The 14,999-nt window shown below is 42.3% G+C and overlaps 1 protein-coding gene across 2 annotated transcripts in view; it reads right to left on the reverse strand.

The window, feature by feature from the left end:
• The window catches only part of camk4 (calcium/calmodulin-dependent protein kinase IV), a 35,384-nt gene extending 22,564 nt beyond the window's left edge, over positions 1–12,820 (reverse strand). For both annotated transcript variants that reach the window (XM_023983500.2, XM_023983499.2), the window contains exon 1: positions 12,405–12,820. In XM_023983500.2, the coding sequence (XP_023839268.1) occupies positions 12,405–12,526 (122 nt within the window). In that variant the 5' untranslated portion in view covers positions 12,527–12,820. The remainder of the gene's footprint in view (positions 1–12,404) is intronic.
• Positions 12,821–14,999: the final 2,179 nt, after the last annotated feature.

The following is a 14,999-nucleotide window of genomic DNA, read 5'->3' on the forward strand; positions in this document are numbered from 1 at the left end:
GTAAATCCTCAAAGGAGGTCCCGGAACTAACGGGAGATGAGAAATATATGCAGGGAAAAGATAAGAGAAACACCTATTTTGGCCCGAAATGGAGGAAAAAGTACGGATTTGACTGACGGTTAAATATAGAAAAACTGGAATCAATGATTATAATTATTGATCCGAATTATTGAGAACACAGAGATAACCTTAATCAACCCATGTAATTACTTTGGAGATGGCCACCATAGACAGGTAATTTTTCCAAAATCTATGAGTTCAGACAGTGAGACACTTAGTCAAGATTTGGCAACAACCCATATTTGATACAGACTGTTATGAGAAAGTGCGACCGACAGATAGGAGAAAGGGCAGACGGAGGAGCCCTCCCCGCACTGCTGAGACCTTGAAGGTTTGGGAGCAGAGAGGAGAAGGTGGGGAAGGAGGGCCAGGAAATCAGCAAGATAGGAGGGACACAGAATGGGTCACGGTTACTGAGTGGAGACAAAAGGGGAATGAAAGCTTAGTTGGTTTCTGGAAATAAGGTGTTAAACACGGAAACAAAGCCCAGAAATTATTCGGCACAACAGGCCGAAATAGTAGCATTGACTAGGGCCTGTGAAATAAAAAAGGAGAGAAAGGTTACTGGTTACAAAGCAGCACACATAACTCTTAAAGACACTTGACAGAGAATTGTTTAGATTTGATACAAGGGCGGCGCCATGTATCACAGGGGGGATGGGATAGGACACTTTGTGGCCTATTGGATAATAATCATAAATAAATAATAATAAAATTATATATAGCGTTCCCAATTATATATAGCGTTCCTAACCTATGGTTAGAATGGATTCAGTATACAGCCAGATCAGTAGCGAAAGAAGAATGTTAGGCCTGCGCCACAGCAAAACCTCAGTTGACAACCATTCCCTTTCCATTTGATGGAATTGATACACTCAGGGAAATGGCCTGTATGGTAAAGCTGTTCATGAAGGCAGGGAAGCCAGACAATGACAGTTGCATTGATCTGCATTATCTGTATCCCCATGTGCCCATTACATCCAGACTTCCCCCTTTCACAGTTACAGGAGGACATTATTATTGTATGGCTCGATACGTCACACACGGATGGGACGTAGGGGAAGTAAGAACATGCAATAGGACAGAGAATGTTACAACAGACAAGACAATGAGGGACCTGWCTGGGTGGTTGAGTCCGAGGACTTTAGTAAGATAAAAAGGCCTAGAACGGATATCTGGTGGTTTGTGGAGGTGTGAGGCTGGGGCCTAACCTGCCTACCATTTGGACCGGTAGTTGTGCACTAGTGCAGTTAGGCATGCCCTTCACCCTTATCAAACACAATGACCTAGAGCCAGGTAGAAGAGAGAGAGGGAGTGCTCCGTCTGGATCTTTTAACAATAGARTTTACATTGATGGCATTGGAGTTCCAAGGGGGGTGCCTGATGAGTTCAAAGCTAGGAATCAGATATGGRCTGGCTTGGAATCAAGTATCTTCTGGTGGTCAACTCTCAATAAGAATGTGGGTTGGATCAATTAAATCTATTATTATCAACAGCGCTTCATCAATTATACTAGAGTTGCAATAGATGGCATGGCAGAATAGAATAGCATTAGATATGTCATTAGCTGAGAAGGGAGGGGTCTGCGTGATATTTGGAACAATGTGCTTACCTTCATCCCAAATAACACAGCTCCAGACGGATCAGTGACCAAGGCCCTGGCTGGTTTAACCACATGAGCTCACGAATTGGCAGAGAACTCTGGGGTAGATCATGCTCTAACGAATTGGTTTGATAGTGTGTTTTGGAAATGGAAAAATGTCATGATCACTGTGTTGTGGGCAACCTTCACCTGTGTGACTGTGTTAGTTTTGTGCGGATGTTGCGTGAGAGGTCTCATTTCCAGGACTCTGGAGAAATCGATGACGCAACAGATGGTGAGATACGGACCGATTCCGAGCTCTGACCAGTGGAATGATGAATACATGACCCCAGACCTAGTTGATGGACCTGGCTCCTTCACTTATGAGGAGCCTATGTTACATGAGACCATTTTAATGTTTAGGTTTCTTCTTGTGTTGATGCTTAGACTGTTTTTTGATGAAGATTAAAACGAAAATCCTGATAAGAAGAGTTATGATTCTGATGTAGGCCTAGAACAGTCATTGTAAATACATATATTGTTTTTTTGTGTGGTTGATTTTTTGGGGTATAATTGATATTTCAAATAAAAACAGATGTGGGATTGTGTGTATAATATTTAGTCATAGGGTGGATTGTTATGGGTTTTTTATGAATAATGACTAAATGATGTACACATTTAACGTAGAACTATAACTAACAGGATTCTACCCTGTCACTGTATGATTGTATGAAATTTATTAGAATCATAAATCTAAATCTGATGTGTGTAGTTTTAGTCATTACTAGTATACGGACTTTTTGTTCCTTTTTAGTATGTAAGCAGGGTGCAAGTGTGAGACAATGTATGAGATAAGAGGAGCTATCGACAGACAAGCTCTACTACTGTGTTCCTTTCAGGACATTCTGTCCCCACCCAGGGAGGGGAGAGACCTTGGGCTTGTAGTAGATTGTATAACAGGTGTCAGACAATGTATGAGAAGAAGACTTGTGAACTATATTGTCATTGTTTCTGAGAGGGACATTTATGACGAAATGTGAGGTATATAGACCAATGTACAGGAAATGATAGGCAGAACGTTCCCGTGAATAAACATTTGACTATTGTAGACTCTGTCTGTTTTTATTTCTATCAGTATCCTACAAATCCTGATATAGCAGACTGAGTAATTGAATTGGTTAAAGAACATGAGAACATAATTCTCCTAACACTCAGCGCGACACATCTCCTTCGCATAGAGTTGATCAGGCTGTTGATTGTGGGCTGTGGAATGTTGTCCCACTCCTCTTCAATGGCTGTGCGAAGTTGCTGGATACTGGCGGGAACTGGAACACGCTGTCGTTCACGTCGATGCAGAACATCCCAAACATGCTCAATGGGTAACATGTCTGGTGAGTATGCAGGCCATGGGAGAACTGAGATTTTCAGCTTCCAGGAATTGTGTACAGATCCTTGTGATTCTTGTGGGGCTGTGCATTATCATGCTGAAACATGAGGTGATAGCGGTGGATGAATGGCACTACAATGGGCCTAAGGATCTTGTCACGTTATCTCTGTGCATTCAAATTGCCATCGATAAAATGCAACTGTGTTCATTGTCCATAGCTTATGCCTGCCCATACCATGACCCCACCGCCACCATGGGGCACTCTGTTCACAACGTTAACATCAGCAAACTGCTCGGCCACACGACGCCATACATGCTGTCTGCCATCTGCCCGGCACAGTTGAAACCACGATTCATCCGTGAAGAGCTCACTTCTCCAGCATGCCAGTGGCCATCAACGGTGATCATTTGCCCTCTACGGTCAGGTCAAGACCCTGGTGTGGATGACGAGCACACAGATGAGCTTCCCTGAGACGCTTTTTGACAGTTTGTGCAGAAATTCTTTGGTTGTGCACAGTTTCATCAGCTGTCCTGGTGGTTGGTCTCAGACGATCCCGCGGGTAAAGTAGCCGGATGTGGTGGTCCTGGGCTGGCGTGGTTACACGTGGTCTGCAGTTGTGAGGCCGGTTGGACATGTCATGGAAATTCTACACAGGGACACTCAAAGTCAATCTTAAATTAATCATTCTTTATTATCAGCGTGGTGGAGAGGTTCCAACCAACTCAAAGCACCAAGATCAGGAGCTCTTCCGGGGCAGTCCCGTTAGTTATCTTATATACAGACAAGTTACATTTGCATAATTTTGCTTATTCATCATTCATAATTAATTCATCATTAACGTTTGCTTCATTCATGTGACCAACCAATACTGGGTCATGCATCGTCTCTCTAAGTTGAGACCTAAAAACTGACATATCTTTCATTCTCAAAACAAGGGTCTGGGCATACTGCAAATAGCAGATACAGATAGTGAGAATTCGTTCAGTCAGTCACTTGCATGAACACATACATTGGTTATTAGAAAATAACAAATATTTTCCATCACAAACGTACTGCCAGATTCTCTAAAATGAGGCGGCTTATGGTAGAGAAATAAACATTCAATTCTCTGTCAACAGCTCTGGTGGACATTCCTGCAGTCAGCATGACAATTGCACGCTTGAGACATCTGTGGTATTGTGTTGTGTGACAAAACTGCACACTTTAGAGTGGCCTTTTATTGTTCCCAGCACAAGGTGCGCCTGCGTAATGATCATGCTGTTTAATCAGCTTCTTGATATGCCACACTTATCTTTGAAAAGGAGAAATGCTTACTAACAGGGATGTAACAAATTTGTGCACAACATTCAAGAGAAATAAGCTTTTTGTGTATATTGTGGAACATTTATATGATCTTTTATTTCAACTCGTGAAACATGGAACCAACACTTTACATGTGGCATTTATACTTTTACAGTATCTCCTACAGGCAACCCTTTAATTGAGTGGGCACATACACTGTTAGCTAATTCCTGCCTTTTGCCATAGAAAAAGCCTGCACAATCCTGTAGGAAAGACGCTGCTTACAAAGCACTCTACCACAGGCAGGATTAGCAAAAGGCTGGAAAAGCTGCCATATACACTTTCAGGGTGTAGAATGAATGGCCCTGCACGAAAAGCCCCAGCAGGAACATTCAAATGTCCACCAGAGAGCTCTGAAAAAGAAACCATTCCTTTATTTTGGCACCAAAGCTCAAACACCCGCAACTTACAGTACATGGCAAAAAGTATATGGACGCCTGCTCGTCGAACATCTCATGCCAAAATCATGGGCATTAATATGGAGTTGGTTCCCCATTTGCTGCTATAACAGTCTTCACTCTTCTGGGAAGGCTTTCCACTAGATGTGGGAACATTGCTGAGGGGACTTGCTTCCATTCAGCCACAAGAGCATTTGTGATGTCGGTCACTGATGTTGGGCGATTAGCCCTGGTTCACAGTCTGCGTTCCAATTCATCCCAAAGATGTTCGACGAGGTTGAGGTCAAGGCTCTGAGCTGGCCAGTTAAGTTCTTCCACACCGATCTCGACAAACCATTTCTGAATGGACCTTGCTTTGTGCATTGGGGCATTGTCATGTTGAAACAGAATATGGCCGTCTAGAATGTCATTGTATGCTGTAGTGTTAAGATTCCCTTTAACTGGAACTAAGAGGCCTAGCCCAAAACATGAAAAACAGCCTCAAACCATTATTCCTCCTTCACCAAACTTTACATTTGTAACTATGCATTCGGGTAGGTATCATTCTCCTGGCAGCCACCAAACCCAGATTTGTCCGCCGGACTGCTAGAAGTGTGATTCATCACTCCAGAGAACGAGTTTCCACTGCTCCAGAGTCCAATGGTGGCGAGCTTTACACCACTCCAGCCGACACTCGGCATTACGCATGGTTTGCAGCTGCTCGTTCATGGAAACACATTTCATGAAACTCCCGATGAACAGTTCTTGTGCTGATGTTGCTTCCAGAGGAAGTTTGGAACTGAGTGAGTGTTGCAACCAAGAACAGACGATTTTTAGGCGCTGCACGCTTTACCAATTGGCGGTCCCATTTTGTGAGCTTGTGTGGCCTACCACTTTGTGGCTGGGCAGTTGTTGCTCCTACACGTTTCCACTTCACAATCACAGCACTTATAGCTGTCTGGGGCAGCTCTAATGGGGCAGAAATTTGACAAACTGACTTGTTGGAAAGGTGGCATCTTATGACGGTGCCACGTTGAAAGTCACTGAGCTCTTCAGTACGGACCATTCTACCGCCAATGTTTGTCTATGGAGATTGCATGGCGGTGTGCTCGATTTTGTACACCTGTCAGCAACGATTGTGGCTGCATACTTTCGGCTACCAGTGACGTAACCCGATTGACCGCGCCACTTGGGGTAGGTACTGTTGTCACAACAAACATCTGGGGAGGGGGGACCACAGCCTGTGCCACCTCCCCTCTCATTGCACAGGGTGCGTGGGGATAGCTCACCTTGGAGTTCATATGAACCACAGAGACTTTGCTGGTGACACTGTCTGTGATTTATTTAGAATTCAAGGCACACTTAACTAGCATGGCTACCACAGCATTCTGCAGCAATACACCATCCCATCTGGTTTGCGCTTAGTGGGACTATCATTTGTTTTTCAACAGGACAATGACCCAAAACACACCTCCAGGCTGGCCTCCACAATCACTCGACCTCAACTCAATTGAGAGTGCTCAGCATATGTGGGAACCCCTTCAAGACTGTTGGAAAAGCCTTCCAGGTGAAGCTGGTTGAGAGAATGCCAAGAGTGTGCAAAGCTGTCATCAAGGCAAAGGTTGGTTACTTTGAAGAATCTCAAATATAAAATATATTTTGATTTGTTTAACACTGATTCCATATATGTTATTACATAGTTTTGATGTCGTCACTATCATTCTACAATGTAGAAAATAGTAAAAATAAAGAAAAACCCTAGAATGAGTAGGTGTGTCAAAACTTTTGACTGGTACTGTATGTCACCAGTAGGCCTAGTAAATGTACTGTTAATCCCTGTCATTTGGTTCTATACATTTCTGTTAATACATGTATTAATTACAGTAATTTATCGTTCTCATTCTCGCAGTGTTAACATTGTTTGCATTGTTCACAATCTGCTACACTTGTGAGATACAAGTTTTGGTTTATTTCATAACCATCCCCCCAAAAATGTTGGGAGTGCTCCATGTGAGCAATGAGCATGTGTCTGCTTACTCTGTCCTGATACTGTTTAGGGAACCCGCACGCCAGAGCATGCATAGAAAAAGCCTAGCTGGCCTACTTCACGCAAATGTAGGAAAGTGCCCATTTAACACACCACATCCACCACTAATAAGCTGAGCTTCTCAGTACGTTTTTCTTCACCTCAGACAGTAAACCAACAAAGTCTGTTTTTTAACATCTATTGAGAATGATATTAGTTCCTCACAGTATTTAAAAAAATCTTTCCAACACTCTCCCTGCCTCGATAATCATCAAGCCTCGGTGTGAAAGAGCAAAATAGCATGATCTGATGGTCCAATATATCCAGTGGAAACGTTATAAAAAACTGCTGTCGAGCTCACTGGGCTGGATAAATATGAGAGCACGGAATAGGCTAGGTGATACAATGCTGCAAGTTCCCTAGGGACAGCTTCAGGCCGGAAACAGTTGATTGATTTGTGTTAAGCCTACTCCCGCTCCCCCTCCCTGGCGCTCGGGGGCGCCAGACTGCCCATCATTACGTACACCTGTCACCATCGTTATGCGCACCAGCGCGTCTATGGACTCACCTGGACTCCATTACTTTGTTGATTGCCCCTCCTATATCTGTCTGTTCCTCGGTTTGATCCCTGTGTCAGCATACTGTTGTTTTGTTTCCCCTGTCCAGACGCTGTCCTTGTTTGTTTCTTGTCGATTATTTATTTATGTTCACTCCCTGTACTTGCTTCTCAGCTCCCAGCGTCTGTCCTCACAGAATGCTGACACCAATATTTGAAGCATCAGGGAGTTTTTTGTTTTTGTTGGTGACTGCCGAATGAACCAGGGGTGCCTCAACTGGCTTGTTGGCCTTCCACGCCTTAGCTGACTCGAGAGGTTTCCTTGCCTCGGTTGGCTCGGCAGGCTACCATCCCACGTCATGCCTCAAGCCGGGTCGTCGGGCTCCCGCGCCTCAGCCGGCTCATCTGACTCCCATGTCTCGGCCGGCCCTTCAGGCTCGCTCAGGTGGGACGCCGAGTGGCGCCCCTGGGGGGGATGGGGGGGGGTACAGTCTTGCCTGCTCCCACTCCCCCTCGCTTGTGCTCGAGGACGCCAGGCTGCCCATCATTACGCACACCTGTCACCATCGTGACCCGCACCAGCGCGTCCACGGACTCACCTGGACTCCATTACTTTGTTGATTGTCCCTCCTATATCTGTCGGTTCATCGGTTTGATCCCTGTGTCAGCATATTGTCGTTTTGTTCCCCTGTCCAGATGCTGTCCTTGTTTGTCGATTATTTATTAAAAATGTTCGGTCCCTGTACTTGCTTCTCGTCTCTCAGCATCTGTCCTCACAGATTTGATACAATGTTTCACTTCACTAGAGACAGCTCAAGACAGATTAAAAGGGAGGCAGACAGGTGGAGTAGATAGATGAATGCAATTAAAATAACCTGCATTTTCATCAGGATATTTTACACTGTTTTTATTTATTGGCTTTAGGCCTATGTATTTTATTTAGTTGACGATGGAGGTTATTGGCTTTAGGCTGTCTCTGAGTTCCATTAGCTAATTTCTTTCGCTGCCAATGGATCACGGTGCATCAACGTGTCCATATAGCAGAGGCTGGCGCTCTCGCATAAGTTACATTTTTACTTTTAGATTTTTTTATTTGAATTCAGATGTGCCAATGCTTTTGAGAAACTAAAAAGGTTATTATTGAAATGAAACTGTTCCATGAAAATGCACATATGTCTATAAAAATAATCATAACTGCCATTCCAATCGGCTTCCCCAAACGTGAAACTCACACACCGCCTATGATATTTACTCCCATGTGCATACGCTTGCACACATAGGAGGTCCTGTGAAAGAAATATGCCCCCCTATAGAACCCCTTGCCCGTCCAACTGATTCCTTCTGGCACCGGCCCTGCCCCTGAGCCAACAGATATGGATAGCCTATGTTCAGCGCTAAATATAATACAATATCCCCTATTTCATCTTACCAAAATCAATTACCAACTTGAATTCATTCAAACTCAACAGGCCACCATCTCCATGCTCACAACCAACAGCAGCATGGGCAGAAGCAGGTCCATTATGGGACTTCTGTAGATGGCTCTAATTTCCCTGATTCTATGCATTAGATCCCCTCTCTCCATTCCATACCCATGGTTAGGGCTTAGTGGCAGATCCTTGAGTGCAACTGTTGTCCCGATGCTATCAGACTGCCTTGTATAATACAATTAGTTATGAATATGGAGTAGGGCTCTTCTCATGTGATTGTGGCGGCACAGCCAGAGCCATAAAAAGCAGTGTCAGTGCATGATCAATACCGCTCCTTTAATACTGTAGCCTATTGTATGCCTTTCCCTGTCTATCAGTGTATGAGTGTTATGTTACTTGTCATGTTTTGTGTTTTTCGTGGACCACAGGAGGAAGAGTTGCTGCTGCAAAAACTAATAGGGATCCAAGTAAACAAATATACACCTCAGTTAGGTGTTCAGAATGTAAGGCGTAAAGGAAATAAATCAAAACAACACATGCACCAGTCCATATCATGTCACCAGACCACCTACTGAATGTGTTATAATCTGCCATGAAATCAGCTGCTTATTTCTTATTTTCATATCTTGTGTGTTTTTGTTCTACCTTGTTATTTTTAGTATTACTGTCACTGCCGTCGTAGGGAGGAGACCAAGGCGCAGCGTGATAAGTGTACATTCTTCTTTATTTAAAGAATGAACACTGAACAAAACGAACAAAATAACAAAACGAACCGTTAAGCTAATATGGCTAGTGCAGACAGGCAACTAAACATAGAATAAGAACCCACAAAACCAAAAGGGAAAATGGCAACCTAAATATGATCCCCAATCAGAGACAACGATAAACAGCTGCCTCTGATTGGGAACCAATTCAGGCCACCATAGACATACATATGCCTAGACATACAAAACCCCTAGACAATAGAAAACAAGCATACCCACCCTCGTCACACCCTGACCTAACCAAAATAATAAAGAAAACATAGATAACTAAGGTCAGGGCGTGACAATTACATTGTTATTGATTACTGCATTGTTGGGTTTAGAGCTAGCAAGAAAGACATTTCACTGTACTTGTGCATGTGACATTAAAACGTTAAAACTTACTGCTAGTGTCTCACAATGTCATTGCCTGGAGACTGTTTTGGTAGGTGACTTGCTTTATGTAATCCACAGAGTATCTCAAATCAGGACAATACGTTAATTGTACCGCTATAACTAGCGAGCAAAAGTGATGAGCAAAAATTCTTAGTATCTATTTTTCATTCTTTGGAAGTGTTTACAGTTTTACAGAAAAGTGCTATGAGGATAAACATGACCAAACAGAGTTGTGTTTTTCCCAATGGACCATGGTCATAAAAGGACAATTACCGGTATGACAGCCTGGTCTCAGAGCTTTTCGTATTAATCTGTACGCAAATCCAAGACACTCCATTTAGTATGATATGTTACATTTGGTATGGTTACTTAAAGCAAAAAGGTCAACGTCTAGCAACCCAAAGATTGCGAGTTCGAATCTCATCACAGACAACTTTAGTATTTCAGCTAATTAGCAACTTTGCAACTACTTAGCATATTAGCTAATCCTTGCCCTAACCCTAAACCTTTTAGCTAACCTTTCACCTAACCCTAACCCTTTTAGCTAACCCTTCCCCTAAGCTACTAGCTAGAATTTGTAACATATCATACGTTTGCGAATTCGTAAAATATCGGACATTTTACAAATTCGGAACTTAATATAATACGAATTGTCATTCATAACATACAGTGCATTCGGAAAGTATTCAGACCCCTTGACTTTTTCCACATTTTGTTACATTATAGCCTTATTCTACAATGGATTAAATAAAAAAATAAAAAAAATACCTTAAATAAATATTCAGACGCTTTGCTATGAGACTCAAAATTGAGCTCAGGTGCATCCTGTTTCAAATTAACATCCTTGAGATGTTTCTACAACTTGATTGGAGTCCACCTGTGGTAAATTCAATTGATTGGACATAATTCGGAAAGACACACACGTGTCTATATACGGTCCCACAGTTGACAGTGCATGTCAGAGCAAAAACTAAGCCATGAGGTCGAAGGAATTGTCCGTAGAGCTCCAAGACAGGATTGTGTCAAGGCACAGATCTGGGGAAGGGTACAAAAAAAAATGTCTGCAGCATTGAAGGTCCCTAAGAACACAGTGGCCTCCATCATTCTTAAATGGAATTAGTTTAGAACAACAAAGACTTCCTAGAGCTGGCCGCCCAGCCAAACTGAGCAATCGGGGGAGAAAGGCCTTGGTTAAGGAGGTGACCAAGAACACGGTGGTCACTGACAGAGCTCCAGAGTTCCTCAATGGAGACGGGAGAACCTTCCAGAAGGACAACCATCTCTGCAGCACTCCACCAATCAGGCCTTTATGGTAGAGTGGCCCAGCCAGAACCCGGACTTGAACTCGATCGAACATCTCTGGAGAGAAAAATAGCTGTGCATCGACACTTCCCATCCAACCTGACCAAGCTTGAGAGGATCTGCATAGAATAATGGGAGAAACTCCCCAAATACAAGTGTGCCAAGCTTGTAGCATCATACCCAAGAAGACTCCAGGGTTGAATCGCTGCCAAGGTGCTTCTACAAAGTACTGAGTAAAGGGTCTGAGTACTTATGTACATGTGATATTTAAGTTTACTAACTTTTAATAGATTTGAAACATTTCTAAAAAACACTTTTTGCTTTGCCATTATGAGGTATTGTGTGTAGATTGATGAGGGGGAAAAAAACGATTTAATCAATTTTAGAATAAGGCTGCAAGTTTTTTTTAACGCATTTCTTTTTTATTTAACTAGGCAAGTCAGTTAAGAACAAATTCTTATTTACAATGATGGCCAAACCCGGCCGATGCTGGGCCAATAGTGCACCGCCCTATGTGACTCCCAATCATGGCCGGATGTGATACAGCCTGGATTCGAACCACGGTGTCTGTAGTGACGCCTCAAGCACTGAGATGCAGTGAGTTCGACCGCTGTGCCATTCGGGAGCGATGTAAGTGGAAAAACTCAAGGGGTCTGAATAGTTTCCCGAATGCAAGGTATCATACGAAATGGGTGATGGAAATCCACAAATGAATACATACCATGCAAAACGTAACATATCATACTAAATAGAAAGTTTCGTATTTACTACAGAATATTACTAAATGCTCTGACCAGGTTGGGTAGGATGGAAATTGACAGTTATATTACATAACTTTTTATAGCCTTGTCAATTATTTGTATATCAATTATTTAGATGACAATTATGCATTTTTAGATTGTTTTTAATAATCGTTTTCTTTAGCAAAAACATCAGGGGATGCTAATCTAGGCAGGAAATTGTGGTAACCGAATGCATTCTCTCCTGGGTTGTATGCAGATTTTATTTCCATTGAAAAGAAAAGTGTTTATATAATAGATGCAATACCATTTCCTGCATGTCCTTCGATCACTAACTAATACATTATTAAAATTATAGATTGAAAAGACTAGAAGATCATCCGAACGCGACTCCTGTCGATATCAAGGCAATGAAAACATGAGAAACCTGAATAGAGTAGTACTGTAGAGAGATGATACTCACCGTCCCAATTCGGACTCCAACTCATAGTAGTCAGCCAATATCTCCTTCTTCGATCCATCTATCCAGTAGTCTGGAGCTGGGGTTGCCCCTGCTCTGGACGAGAGCATAGTGACTTTAAGCATTACCAGCTATCCAAACGGATTTAAGTATCTTGACAGCTCGTCTCCCCTGCGGCGATTCAAGGCTTGACTCAATTACTTACAGTGGTTTGAAGAAAAGCGAGTTGTATACGGTCAAGCTGTGATAGAGACGCGCGTAAGACCGTTATCTTCTCAAAAGCAGAAAAATAAACAGCCTTTTGTAAGAATCTAATATGCGTTACAAGACCATTTAAAGGACCGGGTTGCGTAATGAGCTTGGTCCTAAATGCATATTATTCACAACCTCCAGCCCAGCATTACTACCATATTGCACTCAGTGTAAAGGAAAGTGTGCAGACAGTGGAGTCTGCGTTAGAGGGTTTCCACCGGGTCTTACTGTCGCTGGATTAACATCCAAAAACAATTGAGTTACCTTTACCTGAGGTCACAATCAAGCACGTCATGTTACCATAACTACCAGACATAATTGTGTTGCTTTTTATGACATGAAAATAGGCCTACCACATACAGTGTATTCAGACCCCATAACATTTTCCACATTTTGTTGTTACAGCCTTACTCTAAAATGGATTCAATTGTTTTTTTTGCCTCAATCTACACACAATACCCCAAAATGACAAAGCAAAAACTGATTTTTAGCAATTAAAAAAAAAAAAGCCCGGAAATATCACATAAGTATTTAGACCCTCAGTACTTGGTTGAAGGACCTTTAGCAGTGATTAGGTCTTGTGGATCTTCAATGCTGCAGACATTTTTTGGTACCCTTCCCCTGATCTGTGCCTCGACACAATCCTGTCTCGGAGCTCTACGGACAACTCCTTCGACCTCATGGCTTGGTTTTTGCTCTGACATGCACTGTCAACTGTGGGACCTTATATAGACAGATGTTTGTCTTTCCAAATATTATGTCCAATCAATTTAATTTACCACAGGTGGACTCCAATCAAGTTGTAGAAACATCCCAAGGATGATCAATGGAAACAGGATGCACCTGAGCTCAGTTTCAAAGCAAAGGGTCTGAATACTTATTTAAATAAGGTATTTCTGTTTTTATTTGTAATAAATTTGCAAACATTTCTAAAAACCTGTTTTCACTTTGTCATTATGGGGTATTGTGTGTAGATTGATGAGAGAAAAAACTATTGAATCCACATTAGAATAAGGCTGTAACGTAACAAAATGTGGGAAAAGTCAAGGGGTCTGAATACTTTCTGAATGAACTATATATATAAGCAATAAGGCACAGGGGGATGGTATATGGCCAATTTACCATGGCTAAGGGCTATTCTTATGCACGACGCAAAGCGGAGTGCCTGGATATAGCCCTTAGCCGTGGTATAATGGCCATATACCACAAACCCCCGAGGTGCCTTATTGCTATTATAAACTGGTTACCAACGTAATTAGCGCACTAAAAATACGTTTTGTCATACCCGTGGTATACGGTCTGATATACCACAGCTGTCAGCCAATCAGCATTCAGGGCTCGAACCACCCAGTTTATAAATATATTTGTAATAAGTAATAAGGCACCTCGGGGGGTTGTGATATATGGCCAATATACCACGGCTAAGGGCTGTGTCATTGCGTCGTACATAAGAACAGCCCTTAGCCGTGGTATATTGGCCATATACCACACCCCTTCTGGGCCTTATTGTTTAGAAATATGTACACTGTATATGGCTCTGGGCCTACTATTTGAACTATGTAATTACGCTGTATCCTTATTATTCCCGCAAACATATATGTTGTGGGGCACATTATTAAAAAAAATACTGTCCTACAATTAAACACTGACAAATCAGAAATGCAATTGATGCCCAGTAACTAACATTATTATCATTCAATGATAACACTTTTATATGTAAAAGATGCAGTAAGATGTAATACATTAACAAAAAGTTACTCTATTGCTTTATCTTCCATACCATAAAAATGGCAGGCTTGACTAAAACCCCTATCCCAAGCCCAAACCCATGCACCCTGCGTGGCTTGGTCATCCTCTAGGACTCCAACAGAGCCTAGCTACAGAGAGAGGCACACAGAGACACCATCTGTTCCACTACCTGCTCCGTCATGAGACAAAAACTATAATCCCCAACAGCACTGAACACAATAAAAATACAGTGCATTCGGAAGGTATTCAGACCTTTGAGTTTTTCCACATTTTGTTACGTTACAGCCTTATTCTAAACTAGTGTTTCCCCTCATCAATCTACACACAATACCTCATAATGACAAAGCAAAAGAAGGTTTAAAAAAAAAAAATGCAAATGTATAAAAACAAAACATTTACATAAGTATTCAGATCCTTTACTCAGTACTTTGTTAAAGCAACATTGGGAGCAATTACAGCCTCGAGTCTTCTTGGGTATGATACTACAAACTTGGGACACCTATATTTGGGGAGTCTCTCCCATTCTTCTGTGCATATCCTCTCAAGCACTGTCAGGTTTGATTGGGAGCGTTAGTGCACAGCTATTTTCAGGTCTCT

Source organism: Salvelinus sp. IW2-2015, linkage group LG4q.1:29 (genome assembly GCF_002910315.2).
Source record: "Salvelinus sp. IW2-2015 linkage group LG4q.1:29, ASM291031v2, whole genome shotgun sequence".
NCBI lineage: Eukaryota > Metazoa > Chordata > Actinopteri > Salmoniformes > Salmonidae > Salvelinus > Salvelinus sp. IW2-2015.